This window comes from Dasypus novemcinctus, chromosome 9, assembly GCF_030445035.2.
Source record: "Dasypus novemcinctus isolate mDasNov1 chromosome 9, mDasNov1.1.hap2, whole genome shotgun sequence".
NCBI classification, from domain to species: Eukaryota; Metazoa; Chordata; class Mammalia; order Cingulata; family Dasypodidae; genus Dasypus; species Dasypus novemcinctus.
In genome coordinates, this window is record NC_080681.1 from 62,425,119 (window position 1) to 62,446,476 (window position 21,358).

The window sequence follows — 21,358 nt, forward strand, 5'->3', positions numbered from 1 at the left end:
TAACTCTTTTTCTTTTCTTTTTTTTTTTTTTTTAGGAAGTGCTGGAGATAGAACCCAGGACCTGGCACATGGGAAACCGGCACCCGACCACTTGAGCTGCATCCGCTCCCCAATATATAACTCTTAAATAAGTATAGCCAGGAACTGGACTCCTTAGTTATTTTGGCTAAATGGCAGATTTTATACTTGAAAAATAATGAAATAGCATTTCTTTTCAAATACACCAGAATTGGAACTTTTTCCTTAACCAGAATACTGTTTCCTCATAGTTCAAATTAGTGAGTTTTTATCATATTGTTTACAGGCACTCTGATTATTGTAACTATACCTCTCCTAAGGTACTTGATAACCTTGACACTTGGTATTTAAGAATGGTTTGTGTGTTTATTCTCAGACATTTACTTTTTACCTTATATTCATTCTAAGATTGAAACCTATACTAGTAGTAAATCTTACATCTTGAATTGCACATTTTTCATTTAAAAAAGGCATCCATATATCAAAGTTCTGAACTTTAGAAAGGATTACTGTTAATCATAGACACAGGCACCCCATCACAGCAGAGGGATAGAATGTTCTTGAATGTGCATCAGAATCACCTGGAGGGCTTATTAAAACACAGATTCTTGGGCTCCAGTCCCAAATGTCAAAAATATGTAAAAAGTTCTCCTTTATAAGCAATCATTATATCCCAAGAAACCTGTTAAATTTCAGCATAGAGTTCTTATTATTTTTTTCCATCATTACTGATGTAAATTTTACCCTACAAGACACAAGTAAAAGGGGCTAAATTGAAGACTCTGTTGGACACTATGTTTACAAAAAGCAAGAAGACTTATTCAGTAAATAGCTGCTGTTTGAAAGCATATAGTGGGACGCATGCTTGGCCCAGTGGATAGGGCATCCATCTACCACATGGGAGGTCCATGGTTCAAACCCCGGGCCTCCTTGACCCGTGTGCAGCTGGCCCATGTGTAGTGCTGATGCGCACAAGGAGTGCCATGCCACGTAGAGGTTTTTCCCACGTAGAGGAGCCCCACGCGCAAGGAGTGTGCCCCGTTAGGAGAGCCGCCCAGCGTGACAGAAAGTTCAGCCTGCCCAGGAATGGCGCTGCATACACGGAGAGCTGACGCAACAAGATGATGCAACAAAAAGAAACACAGATTCCCGTGCCGCTGACAACAACAGAAGCGGACAAAAGAAGAACATGCAGCAGATGGACACAGAGAACAGAGAACAGACAACTGGGGCGGGAGGGGGGAGAAGGGGAAAGAAATAAAAAAAATAAATCTTTTAAAAAAAAGAAAGCATATAGTGATCATTTTAAAATATAGAGTTGCTTGAATATTACATAAACATAAAAGCATATAAAATGCAGCACTGTAAACCAGAGCTTTGTGGCCCCTGTTTGACTTTTCTTTTTAATCATTCACTTAAATGCTAAAGAATAATGAAACTTTAGGCTTACATTCCAAGTCTGGTTTGTTGTAGCCTTGTATCTCACTTCACAGGAAACCTTTTCAATTTTTGTTTGACTATTCCAATGAATTATGATCTTGGGCACTGTAGTATTTATATTTTCAACCCTGGAAATGATGGATGCAGAAGGTATCACTAGGGAAAACAAAACCAACAAACAAACAAAAGTCACAGCAGTTTACAACTTGCATAGGAAGAAATCTGTATCTTTTTATCAATTTATAGATGTTAAAAACTCAAAGAATGAATACAACAATCTCATGATCTAATTACAGCTAACGATTTTTTCTATTATATAGAAGAAAACTGCTGTTATAAAGTAAAATTCTATTCAGCCCATTCTCCATCCATTTCTCTTTAACTAAGCTCTAATAGCCCTGTTTCTGCCCTCCTACTCCCCCTACCCCGTGCCCCACCCTATAATCCAATCTAACGATAACCAGAGCCTGGCCTTATTACCAGAGCTCGGCCTTATTAACAAAGGACTCTAGATAAGGGATTAAGGAGATATCCTCTCTTCCCAGCATCTGTGGAGGGAAAGATCATGTTTTGCATCCTAAATTTAGTTCAGAGAATCTGATTTAATAAGATGTAAAATTGAGACCTTTCTCAAAAATTTTATTCTTTTTTTGTGTGTAATAGGATAAATTGTGTGAATATATCTATTCTAGCTTGTTTTGCTTGTTATGAAAATAAATGTCCTTGAAAGAATGATTTGAACAAAGCAGATCTCAGAAGACTCTAAGACTGTATAAATTGTTGCCATGTTCCATGATAATAACCTTCAAAAAGGAACTGAAATTCTCATTGGTTAACTTACTTGTTTTGTTGTACTAGGATTAATGGTAAAACCTACATTTCTATCGTTCTAAAATAGCATAAAGACTTGTGAGTCAATCAGAATAGAATTATTGGCACTTTCAATTTCTCCCCAATGCATGATAGAACAATAAAAACCTATAACTTTGCTCAATGTCTTATTTTAAAAAGAACCTAATAACCTGCATATATTTTGGGGGACCATTTTTATAGCTTAATATTCTTTATGCATTAGTTTTCTTTTCATTCTTTCTAATTTTATAAAGTATGCTTTGGGCAATTTTTTGCTTTATTAGCAAAGGCAACTATTATTTAAAAGTATGTGCACAGGTATGTGATTTGTAGAGAAATATAATAATGAATGATTTGCCCTCTAGAGTCACAAATCTTGGGACTAAACCTAGCAAAGAACAGAAGTAGCAGTAGCAGAATTAGTTTAATAAGAGATTACTGTATTTAACTTTTATCATCTTAATTTTATAACTGGTTTCCTTTTGCTAGCATAAACTTCTTGTAATAAATATGCAGTTGAAAATTCAGAGATTTCTAGAGTCAGGGAAATGGATACCCAGTGCTCTGAGGGTACTTGCGACTACTTAAGCACCCTCAGGGCTATTTATCACCAGTCTTCCCAACTCTCCCACCTCTGAATTTGAGCTGGCCGCTGGTATAGCAGCAGAAACATTCTGAGACACTCTTACAGAAAGAAGTATACTGGGGAGGAAGCAAATGTCTGTTTAATCTTATGAGAAATGCAGAAAGCACATCAAGTCAGGCTTAATACATGCTGTTAGTACAGTATAGATCAATGCAGTAGAGATCTAGGCCTTTTGTTTCAAATGAGCATTTTCTTTTTCATGTATTTGAACATATAATTTGTTACAGAAGACTGAGATGTTGAATTTTGCTCTACTGCTTGGGTTTTAAGCAATAGAGCAAAATCTTGCGTTTTAAAAAAATGTGTCAAATCTATCATCGATGGCATATTTTAGTTTCCACGTGTATTGAAATAAAGCACCAGATTATATCTGTTTTGGTATCTTTTCAGCAACATATATTTACCCATATTTATATATTCAATGGGGACAATTAATGTTCAAAATGGCAGAAAGGTACTGCACTTTTTGATTTGAAATTTATTTCTCTTCAAAAGACATTTTCAGCATTCTTCTCACATGTCATTTTAGCACAGTGTCCCTGCACTACTAACTCCTCCTCCCTTCCTTTCAGCACAGCCTCCCTAACTTAATTAAAGCCCAATCCCATTGCTGCTATGTGGATATTTCTCCAGGAGAGTCCTCTGTCCTCAGTTTCATAGAACAGTTCATTTATCTAACTCAAAATGTCTCCTTCTTAAAGTGTCCCAAATGAAAACAGCTCTGTTGGCTTTGTTGACTGGAGCCTCCTATATAGCTGACTTGCATTTTTCAAACTGAGTTTCTAAGAGTCCATTTTGGGATAATGACAAAGAGGAAGGAGATGGAAAAGAAGAAAGGAGATGAGAAAAAGTAAAAACTCCTCAAGAGACTGCCTGATGCAGTGCATTAGGTTAGATTTAGAGGTGCTGGCCAGATGAGGTTTTCCTTGATGGAAAGTGGGGTATTATAGTGGTTAACAACACAAACTTTTGGAGACAGAAAGTCCAGGTCCAAATCTGGCTCTCCTCCTTACTAGCTGTGTGGCTCTGAGCATATTTTATTTCCTGAAGCTTTAGTTTCTTCATTTGTAAAATGGGAACAGTAGTACCATATATGGTTGTTTCTAGAATTAAATTTGATATTGTGTGCTGTGTACAGCACAAGTATATGTTCAGTAAATAGATGCAATGATACTAAGATTATAATGATAATAAAGGTAGTAATATATCTACTAATAAAAATTGAGTTCCTAAAATTGCACTGTAAAATGATGTTGGACATAATAACCTTTAAATAAATATCATCAATCCATCAAGTGTGTGATGGTTAATTTCATGTATCAATTTGACCAGATTGTAGTGTCTAGTTGTTTGGTCAAGCAAGCAATGACCTGATTGTTACAGTGAGGGTATTTTGTAGATAGATTTAAATTGTTACTCAGGTCATGGTAGCTACCAGTGATCACAATCAACAAAGGAGATTGCTTTCAGCATGAGAGGCATTTCTGACAGTCAGTTGAAGTCCTTAAAGAAAGAATGGAGGATTTCAGCAGTCAGTCAGAAAGAATTTCTTTCTGGACTTCAGCGAGCTAACTTCTCCTGGGGAATTCAACTTCACCTTCATAAGGTTCCCAACTTGTGGCTGCCTTGCAAAATTCAGACTTGCCAATCCCCACCATTATATGAACCAAATCCTATAATAAATATATATATTAGAGGAATACATATATATGAGTAATAAATATATCTTCCTATTATCTGACTCTATATCTATATAAATATATATCACATCAGTTCTGTTTCTCTGGAGAATCCTAATACAATGGGGGACCTGTTTTAAGAAAAGGAAGTATTTATGTATCCTAGCTCAAATATGAATTTGTAAAAATGTATAGATCATGGTCAAGATAACTATAACTCCAAGAATATACAATAAAATGAGGTTATTGTTCATCATCACAGTCAGCAATGTTTGTCTTCAAATCCATTATGCAGCGCATAAGGACATAATATTAGATCAATCACATTCCATTTTAGTTGAAATAGAAGACCCCAAAAATCCCTAAAGGGTTCTCATATGGTATTCTGAAGAAAAGACTTTGTATACCCTAGATAATTAATCAGCAGGAAATTTGACAGACACATCAGAATCTGCATTTTCCCCCCATAAAGATTGAGGGTGGGAATCAAAGAGACTGGAATTAAAAGGCCCCTAGTTTTGCAATCTCAGATTTCTTAATGCCACTGAGTCTTGGTTTCTGCAAGTGTAAATTACAAACTTTTCTAAAAAATAGGGTTGTTCTGAAGGCTAAATAAGGCAATGTACATGTTAGGAATTGAGTTTTATCTCCCAAAAAATAGGATTAAGTCCTAAACCCTGGTACCCATGAAGGTGACCTTATGGAAAAGGGTCTTCGCAGATGTAATCAGGTTCAGATGAGGACATATAGATTCTCCTGGGCCTAATCCAGTATGACTAGGGCCCTTACAGGAAGAGAAGACAGAAAACAGATACAGACAGGAGAAGGCCATGTGAAGATGGAGACACTCAAGGAGAAAGCAAGATAGAAGTGGAGCTTGGAGTTATGCCATCACTAGGCAGGGAGCACCTGGGGCCACCAGAAACTAGGAAGAGGCAAGGGAGGACTCTGCCCTAGGAGCTTCAGAGGGAGCGTGGCCGAATCGCCTTGAGTTCTAACTTGTAGATTCCAGAACTGGGAGAGAATAAATTCTTAGTTTGTACTGCTTTGTTATTGCAGCCCCAAAAATGAAGACAGTATATTAAAGCTGTCAGCACTTAATATGGGAACAATAAATATTAGTTTGAAATGATCAATAATAATAACAACAGGAACAATTAGTACTAGAATTTCTAAATAAGAAGTGATTCATACTTGCTTTTTGGCTGAACTCTGGCTTTAGGACTAGGATGCAATTTTTAAAAAATCAAATGCACTTTTTGGAATTTATCTTATGAAAACAACCCAAGAACTATGCCAAAAATTCAGCCACAAGGATGTTTATAGCAGCATAGTTTGTAATGGTAAAACATTAAAACATTGATAATTTTCTAAAACTCCACCAATAAGGGATTTGTCAAACTGTTATACATTCAGACAACATTAAAAATAATATTGTAGATTAAGTAAAGGAAGAATCTAAAAATAACTGAAGCAAAAAATGTTAATATTTGTTAAGTCTGGCTAGTGAACATAGAAATGTCTACATAATTCTCTGCAGTTTTCTATGCATGTTGTAAACTTTTCTAAATAAAACAAGTAAAAATTGGTTCAAAATTAGTATGTAAAGTATAATTGTTTGGAATCTTTTACTTCTTACCACATGAGACTCATCGTACTTTTTTATAGTCCTTGTTTCTTTGTGTCTGCCTTGGTAGACTGCAAGTTATTTTAGGGTTGATACTTTGCCTATCTTATTCTCCCCAGCATTTACAACAATGCTTAGTATATAAGATATTCCTAATAAATATTTGTAAAAATATAGACACATATAGAAATAAGAATAGAAGGATGTACAACAAAATGGTGGCAGTACTTATCTTCTACTTGTCTTTGAGAGGTGGAATTAGTGGTTAGTTTTTGTTTTCTTTATCATGATCTTCAGGCACTTTATGGGAACTTCTTTCAGATCTAGACTTCATTTGACCAGGTCAGCATAAATTAGTTGTTTACTATTAAGAACCTTATAGAATTTCTTATTCTTTACCTATATCATCCAGGTGAATATGCAGCCGTTCTGACTCCTCCATGCCCAGTGCATTTGCAGCCTGGACCCAAACCAAATACCTCTTGCCACCTTGTAGCGAGTCAGTGGAGATGTTAATATAGCTTGAGGTGAGATATTGTTGTTGTTGTTCTGTCTCTAAACTTAAAAAAAAAAAAAAAAAGATAATGGTCACACATATGTTTGATTTGAGTTAATTATTCCTCAACTCTCAATTCTACACTTTTTAGCCTGCCTCCAGACATTCTTCTGAAAAATGAATTGAAATTGATTTCATTTTTTAATTTTTTTTAGGTACCAGGGGTCGGGTATTGAACCTGGGACCTTGCATATGGGAAACTGGCTCTCGACCACTGAGCCACAGCTGCTCCTCTAAGTTGTTTTTTGTTTGTTTGTTTGTTTTGCTTGTTGTTTGTTTTTTCTAGGAGGCAACAGAAACCAAACCCAGGACCTCCTGTGTGGGAGGCAGGCACTCAACCACTTGAGCCACATCTGCCCCTGATTTGATTTTGAGAAATTTTAAAAACAAATTCAAGACAAGCTAGGGCCCCAGGTGACATTCGGGGGTCATAGAGCCATTTTGCTTCATGGGTCCCCTTCTCCATTAAACAAAATAAAACTAAACTAAACTGAGCACACACACACACAATGTTTTACAACCGAGTTGATATAAAACCTTTCCATGGACCCCTAAAAGTCCTGTGGGCCCAGCTGGCTAAGTTGGCCCTGTGTATAGCTTGAAATAAATGAGCACCTCGGAAAGGTTTTGAAGCCAGAGAGTTCTGTAAGATGTAGGCGAGGAGTGGGGATAGAGATGGGATAGAAGAGGGCCACACTTCCAGGGGAGAAAGAACATCATAGTCTAAAGCAAAACAAAACAAACAAACAAACAAAAATGAAATGAAATGACATTTCTGAGAAAGTTTTGGAGCATGAAAGTGCAGAACTAACGTGGAGTAGAGCAGGCCAGGCCAAGAAGCCCTCCTGTCTGCTGCTGATGGAGACTGAGTTGTAGCATGTAAACGATAAAAGCCTTTAAAACTCTCTTAAGCAAGAGGGTGCGCATATGTAATCTTATTTGCATTATTTTAATGATCCCTGGGGCTGTCTGGCATCTTTATGAAGGGTAGATTGGAGGGAGATAAAAGTGGTGGCATGAGACAAAATAAAAGGCTATAAAATAATGAGAACTGGATTATTAGTCAGAACTAAGTGGAGGCCAGTGGGAATGGGCATGAACAATTTTCAAAGTAGAATTGACTGGACTTGGCAACTAATTAGACAAGGGAAAGGAAGTAAGCTACTGCCAAAGAGGACGAAGGAGATGGAGAAGAAAAAGTCAGTTTGGAATGGGGGATGGGGAAAGCTATTACATACCATTAAAAAAGTATATGTTATCTACGTTTATGAAATTGAATGAGGATCTCCAACCAGTTATAGAATAAAATATCAATTATATTTGGTAAATTTCAAACGTTATTTGTTTACGCTAAAATTACAAATATTTTTGTAAACTTTGGAAAAAAAAAAAAGAGACTCTCTTTTTAAAACTCTACCCCAAAAATACCACACAATATTGTTAAGAGGCATGGGGCCAGGGGAAGTGGTAATCTCTACCTGCTGACTTCGTTTTCTCTCAGTTGATTTGAGAAATCAGCAGAGAGAAATGTTGGGCTGTCTCAGACTCCAAAACATCATTATAATAAGGTTTGATTTGTTACAAGAAAGTATTTTCATTAGAATTCACTAGTTTACATTTCTTAAACCATTTGAACTACCAACCTTTAAATTTCCTTTTTTTAAACTTCTCAGATTTTCTAAATCCATTGTTACCCTTTCCGCTTGTTCTTTCTGCCTTTTTATTTTGATTTTTCTTCACCTTTCCCATGAAACTGCTCACCTAAAGTGACTTCCTTTCCAAAGTGAAGTCTTCTTTCTGAATCCTTTTAGCATTTGTCCCTCTTGATTAGTTCTTTTTTTTCTTTCTGTTTATAAGTTTATTTCTGAGTTGCAAAGATTATTTCCCCTTCTGCACATTTTTTAAATTTCCTGCATGCACCCATTCAATCTCGGATGCCACAACCAGACAGACGGAAGTGCAAGGATCTTCTTTGCCTTGCATCTGTAGTAGAAACCCCAGCAGCAGACATTAACTGCTCCAGGTCTGTCAGAGGTGCATTCTTGATTAGTTCTTTGAGATTCTTACTTCCCTTGGCTACCTGGGCTCTGTCTTCTGGATTAGAGTTCCTAAATCTCTTTTGAGTAAATGAGATAAGAAAGCAGGCAGCAGTTTCACACATAATAAAGGACACACTGAGCATAATTATTTTACAAATTTAAAAGTATTTATGACATGTGCCTTTTATACGTTCTAAACAGTACAAATGAAATCCTTAAAATTGTTATAGTTCAACAAGTGAAATTTCTTTTATATTGCTTGTATCTAAGAATCAAATCATGTCATTAAACTCAGATGTTTATTTGGTTGCCTAATATTCTCTCTGAATATTAGATGGAACTTAAATTAATAAAGATCTTGTTATAAGATATGCTAACTGCCTGCTAAATAAGAATACAAATGCAAAAATAGAAAATAACTATGTGTAAGTAGTAAGTAGGGCATCTTTGAATATTTTCCAGCTAGAGAAAACCACATATGTGTTCTTAATTGGTTTGTGGTTGGTGATTCTTTCACCACACATAGAACTCACAAGACAAGGTGGAAATGTATTCTCAAATCTACATTAACTACAGTTACAAGGTAATTTCATTCTGCTTTTAAAGTTTACCCTCATGTTAGCCCCTCTACCCCAAAGCACTAATTTAGATGAAGGAATAATGACTAACTATAATTTAGTACTATTTTTTCCATATAATCATGTATTACAAAGTTATGAATGTCTTATTTCTTTTTCTCATGTGCTAATACATAACAGATTATATGGTGAAGGGAGTCAGCATGACTTATATTTCTGTGACGCTTTTCCTGCACCTAGCCCTAGTAGTCATTAATTCGATTTTCCAATGAACATTGTCGATTTATGGTGGTAATAGTTTGTGTAACTACTCATTCAACAGATATTTTAGAGCCACTATGTTCTAAGCAATGAATAAAGTAGATAAAATACAACCCTCATGGAGCATACATTCTGGTAGAAACAGATAAAATGTCTTACGGTAATAAATCCTCAAAAGAAAAATAAAGCTGAGTAAAGGGGTTCAGAAGTGCTGGGGTAGGCCTGGGAAGGTTTATTTTTGGAGATAGGGAAGGACTGTCTGAGAAGGTGACATTAAAGAAGTAAAAGAACAAGTCCTGTGGCTACAATGAGGAAGAGCATAGGCCCTGTGCAAGTGCAAAGGCCCTGAGGCAGGAGCTTGCTTGGCTTGTTCAAGTAAGAATGGTGCAGCCACTGTGGAAGACAGTTTGGCAGTACCTCAAGAAGCTGAATATAGACTGCCATATGATCAGCAATCCCGTTACTAGGCATATATTCAGAAGAACTGAAAGCAAGGATGGGAACTGACATTTGACACTGATGTTCATAGCAGCATTATTCACAATTGCTAAAACATGGAACCAGCCCAAGTGTCCATCAACTAATGAAGAGATAAATAAAATGTGGTATATATAAACAGTGGAATACTATTCAGTTCTAAGAAGAAATGAAATTGGGATGCTAGTGACAACATGAGTGAACCTAGAGGATATTATGTTGAGTGAAATAAGCCAGATACAAAATGACAAATATTATATGGCTTACTAATAGGAGCTAAATACATTAAATAAAGTCATGGAGGTAAACACAAGAGTATAGGTTACTAGGAAATAGAAGGTGGGTTGAGTGAGAGATGTTTAATATATGTAGATCATTAATAACGTTAATTGTAAAAGTGTGGAAATGAATAGAATAGAGAGTAATATATAAAAATGAGTATAACTAACACTGCTGATTTGCACATGTGATTATAGCTGAAAGGGGTAGTCTGTGGAAGTAAATGTCAATTGGAAGGAAACTGAAGAATAATCTAGGGAAAGTATAACCTATGATTTCAGAGGTAGATGAAGATTGTGGTTAATAGTATAAATATAAGAATGCTCTTCTTTGACAAAGTGCTAAAAATATAGTGATGTACGGGAGAATTACAACTAATGTAAATTGTGGGTGATAGTTAACAGTAATATTGTAATATTTTGCAGCAATGGCAAGAAGATATTTTCTCAATAATAAGGGACAGCTGTAGGGGTATGGGATAAGAAGGTATGGGATTTTTCCTTTTGGAGTAATGAAAATGTCCTAAAATTGACTGATGTTATGACAGCACAACTCTGATGAAAACGAGAGCCCCTGAGTGCACACTTTGAATAGACTGTATAAAGCATAGGACTGTATAACACAGGGAATCCAGAGGTGGATGATGGACTCTGGTTAACAAGGCCAATATGAGAATATTTGCTCCTGGATGATAACAAATTTATAATACTAATACAGGGTGTTAATAGTTGGGTGGGTTGAAGGAAAAATATACCAAATATAGGATATGAGCTATAGTTAGTAGCAAGATTTTAAAGATGCTCTTTCATAGTTAGTAACAAATATTTCAGAGCAATGCAAGGTGTTGGTGGTGGGGAGATATATGGTAGCCTTGTATAAGGATATGCATGTTTGTTTTGTAAATTCACAAACTTTACTATACACTTATTTATTTAGGTTCATGTATGAATGATATACTTCAATAAAATTTTATTTTAAAAAAATGAGCAAGGAGGTCAGTTAGGCTTTAGTGGTAATGTTTAGATATACTCATAGTGGAAACAATTAAAAACAACAGCTGGGGGGGTACTGGGTTCCTGGCGGGGGGTGCTCTGTCGTGGTCCCTAGGGGAGCAGCGGCAGTCCCCCAGGTACAACGGTAAGAACCAGGAAGGAATGAGGGTTCAACAGTGGGCTCCTGATACTAATGACTACGCTTGTGAGCCTATACACCTGCAATAAGAACAAGGCCTAGAGCAGCATTGTGCCTGGGAGTTTCCTCCTGACAGCCTTCATGTTACTCAAATGTGGCCAATCTCGAAGCCAAACTCAGCATGTAGATGCAGTGCATTCCCCACCAGCATGGGACATGACACCTGGGGATGAGCCTCCCTGGCACCGAGGGATCACTACCAAATACCAGCTGAAGATCCAACTAGAAAATGACCTTGAATTAAAGGTTCAATGCGGATCAGCAGAATATCCCTGTCTACATATAATAACATGACTTTAAAATGCTGTTTGACCTAATGTAAGGGGGAAATGGAAAGGAGAAATGAGTTTATACGGCGACGAGTCTCTAAAAAAGAGTCTGGAGGTTGTCAGAAGGATTGCCCTTATGCACACCTGAGCAGAGTCTCAGAGACAGATAAAGTAGATACAACCCCAGGTATTGGTTCTTTTGAGGGATAAAGAGACCCGAGGGTTCTATGGTCATGGCAGATGGGGTTCACTGCCATGTCAGATGGCCCTTCTTTGGAGCTGGTGTTTCTGCGTGATGGAACTGGACTCAGATGGGATCTCTTTTCACAAGACTTTCATGATACTCTACTGGAATTGTAGTTGGTGTTAGGGTTTAAGATATATTTAGGGGATTTGAATCTCTGGACTGACAATATGATAGCCAGGCCCTGAGCCTCAACAGACTTCAGCTCCTACACTCTGATTTATTGGACTTACCCCACTCAGCTAACATGGAGTTGAAGAAGGTCAACCACCACACCATGGAGCCTAGAGTGCCTACAACTGAAAGCAGGAGGATTGCATCCAATATCCATGTGGAATCTAAGCCCCACTTGACATCGATGTGCAATGGACACAACCAATCCAATGTCCACAGAGAAAATGTGGCATTGATGTGGGAAGGGTGGCCATGGTGGCTGCTGGGTGTGGGGAATGGGAGGAAGAGATGAGATGGGGAGGCGTTTTCGGGACGTGGAGTTGTCCTGGGTGGTGCTTCACGGACAACTACGGGACATTGTAGATCCCCCCAAGGCCCACTGGATGGAACGTGGGAGAGTGTGGGCTATGATGTGGACCATTGACTATGGGGTGCAGCGATGCCCAGAGATGTACTTACCAGGTGCAATGGATGTGTCATGATGACAGGAGAGAGTGTTGCTGTGGGGGGAGTGGGGGGTGGGGGCGGTGGGGTTGAATGGGACCTCATGTTTTTGAATGTAATATTTTTTAAAAAAATGAATTAAATAAATTAAAAAAAAATAAAGTTAGGCTTTAGTAGTGTGAGGTAGATAGAAAGGGATTAAAGATTAGATGAGAGATTGGGGGATGGGAGAATTAGAAAGCCTTGTAAGGTCATCTAGGGCCTTTGAGTGAAAAGGGAGGTTCTGAGGAGAGGATCGATGTGGTCTGATGTGGCTATTTATGAACAATAGTCTGGAGGAGGGCAAAGGTGGAGGCTAGGAGACCAGTTAGGGGATTCTTATAATAGTCCAAGTGAAGGATGATATGGTTATATTAGGATTGCAGTGTAGTTGGTGAGAAGAAATCAGATATTTAAAGATAGATTCAATAGGATTTGCTGATGAAGAACATGATAAAAAGAGGAATTCAGGAAGACTCCAATGATTTAATGTGAAATACAGAGTTACTACATTCTGAGAGTGTCTTTTGGATGGCCAAGTGGAAATGTTGAGTAAGCTGATATGTATATATCATATACCTATTAATATATATATCTGAAGGGTGTTGTTCAAGGAAGATGTCTGGACTGGGCAAATTAACTCCAAGATTAACTTGGGAATTATTAACCATAAATTTGGATGAGATCTTTTGGGTAATAAGTGTAGCTGAAGAAAATAAGAGGTCCTAGGATAGAGCTCTGGGTCACAATTACTTCACCGGAGATGAAGTAGAATCAGCAAAAGATACAGAGAAAAAGTATCCAGGAGGATAGTCAAGAGGAAGTGGTATCCTAAAGGTTGTAAGAAGGAAGTGAAGAGTTTTGCTATATGTTCCTGAGAAATAAACTAAGAACTGAGAATGATCCATTGGATTTGTAATGGAGAAGTCATAGTGACTTTGGTAAAAGCTGTTTCAGTGGAAGGGTAAGAGCAAAAGCTTGACTATATAAGTAAAAGAGAATATTGGAAGAGAAGACATTCAGCTAGAAAGGCCAGGACAAGTCTTCTGAGGACTTTGCCTTTAAAGGGGAACAATGAAATAAGGTGGTGGAGGAGAAGCACCAAGGGAGGGCAAATGCTATAGCATGTTTGAATGCAGATGAGATTGACCCAATAGAGACAGAAGAAGTAATAATGCAGAAGAAAGAAGGTGAAATTGTTGGAACACTGTCACAGAGCAGACAGGTGGGGTAAGATCTAATTTACAGGTGGATAGTTGACCCTAGGGCTATGGTACTTCATACATAGTAGCAGAGGGAAGACCAAGTATATGAGTACAACTGTCAGTGTTTTAGTAGATGAGATAAGTAGGGGTATTTGTGGAAGCTCTCTTCTCTTTGCTTCTTTCTCTGTGAAATAGTAGATCATTAACAGAGAGTGAGGAGAAAGAGATGTTGTGGATTAAGAGCTGAGAGAAAAAGTAATGAAATAGTCATCTGGCATAGCGGGAGAGTGACCTGACTAGGGAAATATAATGGACTACTGGCCAGCTCCATGGGCCCAGGTGAGATTAGTGGTCGTGAATGTGGAGTAATATCAGTCAGCAAGGTTATGTTTGTCCTCAGCAACAATTAGCTCTCCAAGTATGGGTGCAGAAGTGGTGGAGAAGTGGATTTTAAAATATGAACTGCAATTAACCTTCAAGAATTACTGAAAATAACATCACAGTCTTAAGAATATTTGGAATCATATTATATTATCAACTCTTTCCAGCTATTAGAAACATGTCTGTGCAGAAGGTGATGTGGCAAAAGCAGATAGGCCTTATATATTGGTCAAGCAGGAAACTGATTTGCGGTCTAAAGTGACATCTTATCTAAAAATACTTGCCCTATGGGTCTTCCACAGTGCCTGAAAATTCCGCTATCGATGTCATTCCAAAAAGCCTATGAACTTTCCATGGGCAGGGCACGTGGGTTTTGTTTGTTTGTTTGTTTGTTTGGTTGGTTGGTTTGATTATCTCTAGAGTTTGACATAGTGCCTACATGACAATACTATTGCTGGAGGCAATAGGGCAATAGGTAGATGCATGTTAGCAGAGGTTCCCTTTTCTTTTTTCTATCACCATTGATGTATAGCAAAATATAGAGGAAGAGAAGAGGATGTGCCTCTGTCTGGTGGGATTATCACAAAGGTGTTGGGGAGAAAGAGAAGGAACTCTTGAGGCAACAAAGACACAATTCCTCTGCTTTACAACTTCAACCGCAAACAAGAAGGAGGTGGTCACAGTCCTTTAGCTGCTCTAGAAGGAATGCCAACACTGTCACTGGTGAAACAAGTGGGTGATCTGAGGTAAAAGGCCTTTCTATATATGTGATTTTACTGAGAACAGAACCACATGAGTGAGAAATGAAACCTTTCAAATGCTGATCTCTACCTATTAGCCAAAGTGGAAAATACCCTAATGACCCAGGGACCAAAAGAGGTTCTTTAAATCTGATACTTGCTACCTCAACCACAAAAATCTATTATAAGTCAACTTTCTCATGGGGAAAGGCCTTTTTTAGTACTTAGAGAAACTGAGTTTCTTTTCTTTAATTTTTTCAGTTCATGAATAAATTTTTAAATAAGTAAAAAATGAGTCCATGTCTGTTTCCATTTCTGATTTGCCTGTGCTTACAGGAGTTTATGCTTGAATTTACTAGAGAACATCCATTTTTATGGCAATCCTTCATATCCTTTATGTCTTCTTCAAAGAACAGTAAAAATCCCATTAATCTTAACTCTTGTCAATTCAGAATTTGGATTAATTTAGTCTGAGTTTGGCTATAATTTACTGCTGAATATTAAGAAAACTGGAGAAAAATTATTTTTAAATTGTAAATGATTTTGTCATACAGACACACCTTGGAGCTATTGTGAATTCGGTTCCAGATCACTTCAATAAAGTGACAATCACAGTAAAGTGGGTCACAAGAATTTCTTTGTTTCCCAGTGCATATAAAAGTTATGTTCACACTATACTGTGTCTACTAAGTGTACAATAGCATTATGTCTAAAAAACAATGTACATACCTTAATAATAAAATATCACTAAAAGATGCTAGCCAACATCTGATCCTTCATCAGTTCATAATCTTTTTGCTAGTGGAAGGTCTTCATTGATGTCAATGGCTGCTAACTGATCAGGGTGGTGGTTGGTGATGTTGGGGAGGCTGTGGCAATTACTTCAAACAAGTCAACAATGAAGTTTGCCAGACTGATTGACCCTTTCATGATAGATTCCTCTCTAACATGCAATGCTGTTTGGTAGCATTGTCTCACAGTAGAACTTCTTTCAAAATTGGAGTCAATCCTCTCAAATTCTGTCATTGCTCTATCAAACTAAGTTTATGGAATATTCTATATTCTTTGCTGTCATTTCAACAATGTTCACAACATCTTCACCAGGAGTAGATTCCATCTCAAGAAACCACTTTCTTTAGTCATCTACCAGAAGCAACTTTTTTGAGCAGTAGTTCTCAACAGTGGGCTTAACATATTCAGTAAACTATGTTGCAAATAGATGTGCTGTCATTCAGGCTTTGTTGTTCCATAAGTAGATTTAGCATGATTATTAAGGGCCCTAGGATTTTCAGAATGGTAAATGAGCATTGGCTTCAACTTAAAGTCACCAGTTACATTAGCCTCTAACAAGAGAGTCAACCTGTCCTTTGAAGTTTCGAAGCCAGGCATTGACATCTCCTCTCTAACAAGGAAAGTCCTAGATGGCGCCTTCTTCCAATATAAGGTTGTTGTGTCTACATAGAAAATCTGTTGTTTAGTGTAGCCACCTTCATCAATTACCTTAGCTAGATCTTCAGGATAACTTGCCTGCAGCTTCCACATAAGCACTTGCTGCTTCATCTTGCCCTTTTACTTATGGAGATGACTTCTCTCCTTAAGCCTCATGAACCAACCTTTGCTAACTTCAAACTTTTCTTCTGCAGCTTCCTCACCTCTCTCAGCCTTCAAAGAACTGAAGAGAATTAGGGCTTTGTTCTGGATTAGGTTTTGGATTAAGGGAAGGTTGTGGCTGGTTTGATCTTCTATACAGACATTCAAACTTTCTCCATATCAGCAATAAGTCTGTTTGTAATCTTATTCATGTGTTTACTGGAGTAATATTTTTAACTTCTTTCAAGAACTTTTCCTTTGCATTCATACCTTGGCTACTTGCTTGGCCCAAAAGGCCTAACTATTGGCCTATCTAAGCTTTTGACATGCCTTTCTCACTAAGCTTAATCATTTCAAGCTTTTGATTTCACATGACAGATGTGTGACTTTTCCTTTCACTTGAACACTTAGAGGTCATTGTAGGGTTATTAACTGGCCTAATTTCAATATTATTGTGACTCAGGGAGTAGGGAGGCCAAGGAAAGAATAGAGACAAGGGAATAGCTGGTCAGAGGAACAATCAGAACACACACATTGATTAAGTTTCCCATTTGATGGGAAACAGACTTGGCCCAGTGGTTAGGGCGTCCATCTACCACATGGGAGGTCCGCGGTTCAAACCCTGGACCTCCTTGACCCGTGTGGAGGTGGCCCATGCGCAGTGCTGATGCGCGCAAGGAGTGCCGTGCCACGCAGGGGTGTCCCCCGCGTAGGGGAGTCCCACGCGCAAGGAATGCACCCCGTAAGGAGAGCCACCCAGCGCGAAAGAAAGTGCAGCCTGCCCAGGAATGGCGCCGCCCACACTTCCCGTGCAGCTGAAGACAACAGAAGCGGACAAAGAAACAAGATGCAGCAAATAGACACAGAGAACAGACAACTGGGGGAGGGGGGGAATTAAATAAATAAATAAAAATCTTAAAAAAAAAAAAAGTTTTCCATTTGATATGGGCACAGTTCATCAAAGAGCACTACTCACAGATCACCATAATAGCTACAACAATAATGAAAAAGTTTGAAATATATTGCAAGGATTACCAAAATGTGACACAGAGACACAAAGTGAGAACACACTGTTGGAAAAATGGTGCCGAAAGCCTTGCTCAATGCAGGGTTATCACAAACCTTCAATTATTGTAAAATATTGTAAAAATACAGTATTTGCAAAGCACAATAAAAGAAGGTACATCTGTATTATTCAACTAGATTGTGATAGGGGACAGCCGATACTGTTTATTTCTAGTTATCAGCTAGAATAATTGTGCAACAAATATAAATTGAGGACTCACTAGGTGCCAGACCCCATTCTAGTCTCTAGGGATACAGCAGTAATCAAAACAAACAAAAATCCTTGTGCTCTGATTGAGCTTCAATTCCAGTGTTGGATGAATGATGAAGCAACTATTGGTGTTTATAAAATAGCTACCAAATTAATTTGATTTACTAGAGCATATTCAACATCTCTTTAGATAATTAATAGTCAAAGTTTACTTGAAAATAATGTAAATAATACAATATCCTATAAATGATCATTTTTATGACTTTTCACTAATAATTTCCTTCTCCCGAGTCAGTCAGGTTTTGATGTAAGAACAAATGAAAAACCTAGCCGAGGGAGTCAGCTTTGAATGTCACCATAATAATCTAATGTCTTTTATTTGTTTGTTTGTTTCTACTTATTGCCAATATGCAAGTCATTTCACTTGCTTTCTTATAAGTTTTTTAACAACCCAGAATGTTAGGTATTAATTTCAGGAGACTGAGGCTTAGTAAGGATTAAATAATTTTTCCAAGGTCACACAGCTAACAACCATGGCAGACACTGGTGGATGCCCATACTAAACTCCACAGTCAATCCTCTTCTCCCAGGTTCCCTTCAATACAGCAGATTTGTGACAGTTCTGGCTAATAAGATACAGATAAAAGTGCTTTGGGAAATGTTCTTTACCCTTCACTTCTTTTCCTTCCTAGAACCTGGATGTTAAACCATCTGAAGATTAAAGCTGACATATTCGAGATTGCAGAGCAGAAAGATGGAAAGAGCCTGGGCCCTCAGTGTGTCACTGAATTATCATGTAAGCTCTGTACTACCAATTGCTGTGGCCTGAGATTACCAAAGCTATGTTTATAGTACTGCTTATGCTTCTTCGGATGTTTGCATCATAGAAGGACACCAAACTAAGATCCAGAAACAGAAATCAAATGTGTAAATCTAAAGCCCATGCTCATTCCAAAGGACATCTTTGAAAGCATGATCTTTAATAAATGCATTCTTAGTGCTTTCAAGCAACTTTTTGAGAACAATCTTAATACTCATAACTATTACAGGTATTCCTCATTTTATTTCTATTTTGGGGGGTATTCCTCATTTTATAAAGCTAATGTATCCTTGAAAACCCATGTATAAATAATTTAAACATAAATATGCATAATTTAGAATGCATTAGTGGATTTTAAATGAAGCCTATAATGAGTATTTTATAAGGGAAACAGATGTGGCTCAAGAGATTGGGCTCCTACCTATCACATGGAAAGTCCCAGGTTTGGTTCCCGGGGCTTCCTGGAGAGGATGGGCAAGACAGTGAGCTGGCTCAATGAGCAGGTGTGGTGACCTGATGCAACAAGATGACACAACAAGGAGACACAGCAAAGTGGGAAGTTGAGGTGGCTCGGGCAATTGGGTGTCTCTCTCCCATGGGAGGTCCCAGGTTTGGTTCCCAGTGCGCCCTAAAGAGAAGATGAGCAGACACAGAGAGAAATAAAAAACATGCCCACAAAAACTTGCACAAAAATGTTCATAGGGGAAAAGAAGAAACAATTCAAATTTCCATCAGCCAATGAATGGATAAATAAAATGTGGTCTATCCATACAATGGAAAATAATTCATCATAAAAAGGAAGTTCTGATACATGCTACAAGATGGATGAACCTTGAAAATATGCTAAGTGAAAGAAGCTAGTCATAAAAGATTCCCAATTGTATGATTCCATATATATGAAATGTTCAGAATAGGCAAATCTACAGAGACAGAAAGTAGATGAGATTGCCTAGGACTGGGAGGTTAAAGAGAAATGGAGAGTGCCTGCTAATGGGTACAGGTTTCTTTTGGGCATGATGAAAGTGATAAAAGTGTTCTAAAATTGATTGTGGTCATGGTTACACAACTCTGAATATACTAAAATCACTGATTAGTACACTTAAAGTGGGTGAATTGTATTGCATATGAATTATAGCTCAATAAAGCTGTTATATTAAGAAACAAATAAACAAACAAAAAAGAAGTAATCAACTGGCCAGGATCAGTAGGTCCATGAGATACTTTCAGGTCCCAGAAGATAGTAAAAATCTTCCAGGCACTAGGTTTTTCTCTGGCAGTCAGGCACTATATGGTTTTTCTCCCATGGAGCCCTGATTTTCATATTCCTAAAGTTGATTTAGCAATGAGACTCTAGTTTCACTATCATGGCTTCTTTCCATCTCTAGGGGACTATTTTGTCCCAGAGACAGGGGGAAGAGACTGTCTTGGGCTGGGCTGTGAAGACAGAGAGGACTGTGTTAGCATCCGAGCTCTTAGCTATGTGACCTTGGGGAGTTAAGATGAGCTCTCCAAGTCATCTGTAAAATACGGACAATGACAATTGTTTCTTCACAAAGTTGAGGAGTGAAGATAGTGCTTAGCCTGTAGTGTATTATCTGCCATTGATACCTATCCTTGGTCTCAGTATTTCCATTTTCCCTTTGATATCTTAACTCCTACTTAGAATTAAAGCTGTGAGTTTCTTGACCCTGGCATGCAGCTGGTAGCCCGAGGCTTAGCAGTGTACTCAGAGAATCTAATTGGTACCCAGAATTTCTCGAATGAGGAAGAATTTATCCTGTTTCACTTAATCAAAATTATTCTATGTGTCAGGGAGAGAAAGAGAGAGAAAGAGAGAGAGAGAGAGAGATTGGAAGATTATTTTTTCCATAATGATGAGACCTGGAGAGCACCTCTTAAATATGCCCTGTGATCTGAATCCCTTTACCCCTTCAAAAGAAAAGAACTAAGTTAGGATTAACAGCTCAGTGCCCACCAAACAGGATGGGCTTAATAAATGATTTTTAAAAGCAATTTGTGAAAAAAATTGGAAAATTACAAACAGAAAAAAGTATACTCCAAATAGACTTTAGAGACATTAGAAAAAATAAACTAAACCGAACAGGAAACCTGGACATGGAAAGGGTGACCAAATTACTCCCATTTGCTCAGGACTTTTCTTGTGTTAAAACTAAAAGTTCTGAGTCCTTGGTACCCCTTCAGTCCCAGGCAAACAAGGAAAGTTGGTCAGTCTACATAGACACCAAATTTAAGATTTGGCATCATTATTAATAATGAATTGCTTCCATTAATTTACTGTTAACTATGGACCTGGCAACATAATCTACACATTAAAAGACAAATTCCAATTAAATAATTAGAACAAACTTGTGCTTTAGTTTCTATCCTTAGATCATTTTTAAATATAAGGAATGGCAATTAAGTTGCCCAAATACTAGAAGGAGGTTGAGTTGGGATTCAAGCAAAGGTTCTTATAAGATTGTACTGTACTATACCTCCATTAGATCCCTGCCTACTAGTTACCTGCCAATGA

The 21,358-nt window shown here is 37.7% G+C and overlaps 1 protein-coding gene across 1 annotated transcript in view; it reads right to left on the minus strand.

Annotated features, from left to right (window-relative positions):
• The window catches only part of IL23R (interleukin 23 receptor), an 84,123-nt gene that overhangs the window by 48,754 nt on the left and 14,011 nt on the right, over positions 1 to 21,358 (minus strand). Inside the window, exons 5-6 of the mRNA XM_004483684.4 lie at positions 6,662 to 6,822; positions 1,469 to 1,614 (exon numbers count right to left, since the gene is read on the minus strand). Of these exons, the coding sequence (XP_004483741.1) occupies positions 1,469 to 1,614; positions 6,662 to 6,822 (307 nt within the window). The remainder of the gene's footprint in view (positions 1 to 1,468; positions 1,615 to 6,661; positions 6,823 to 21,358) is intronic.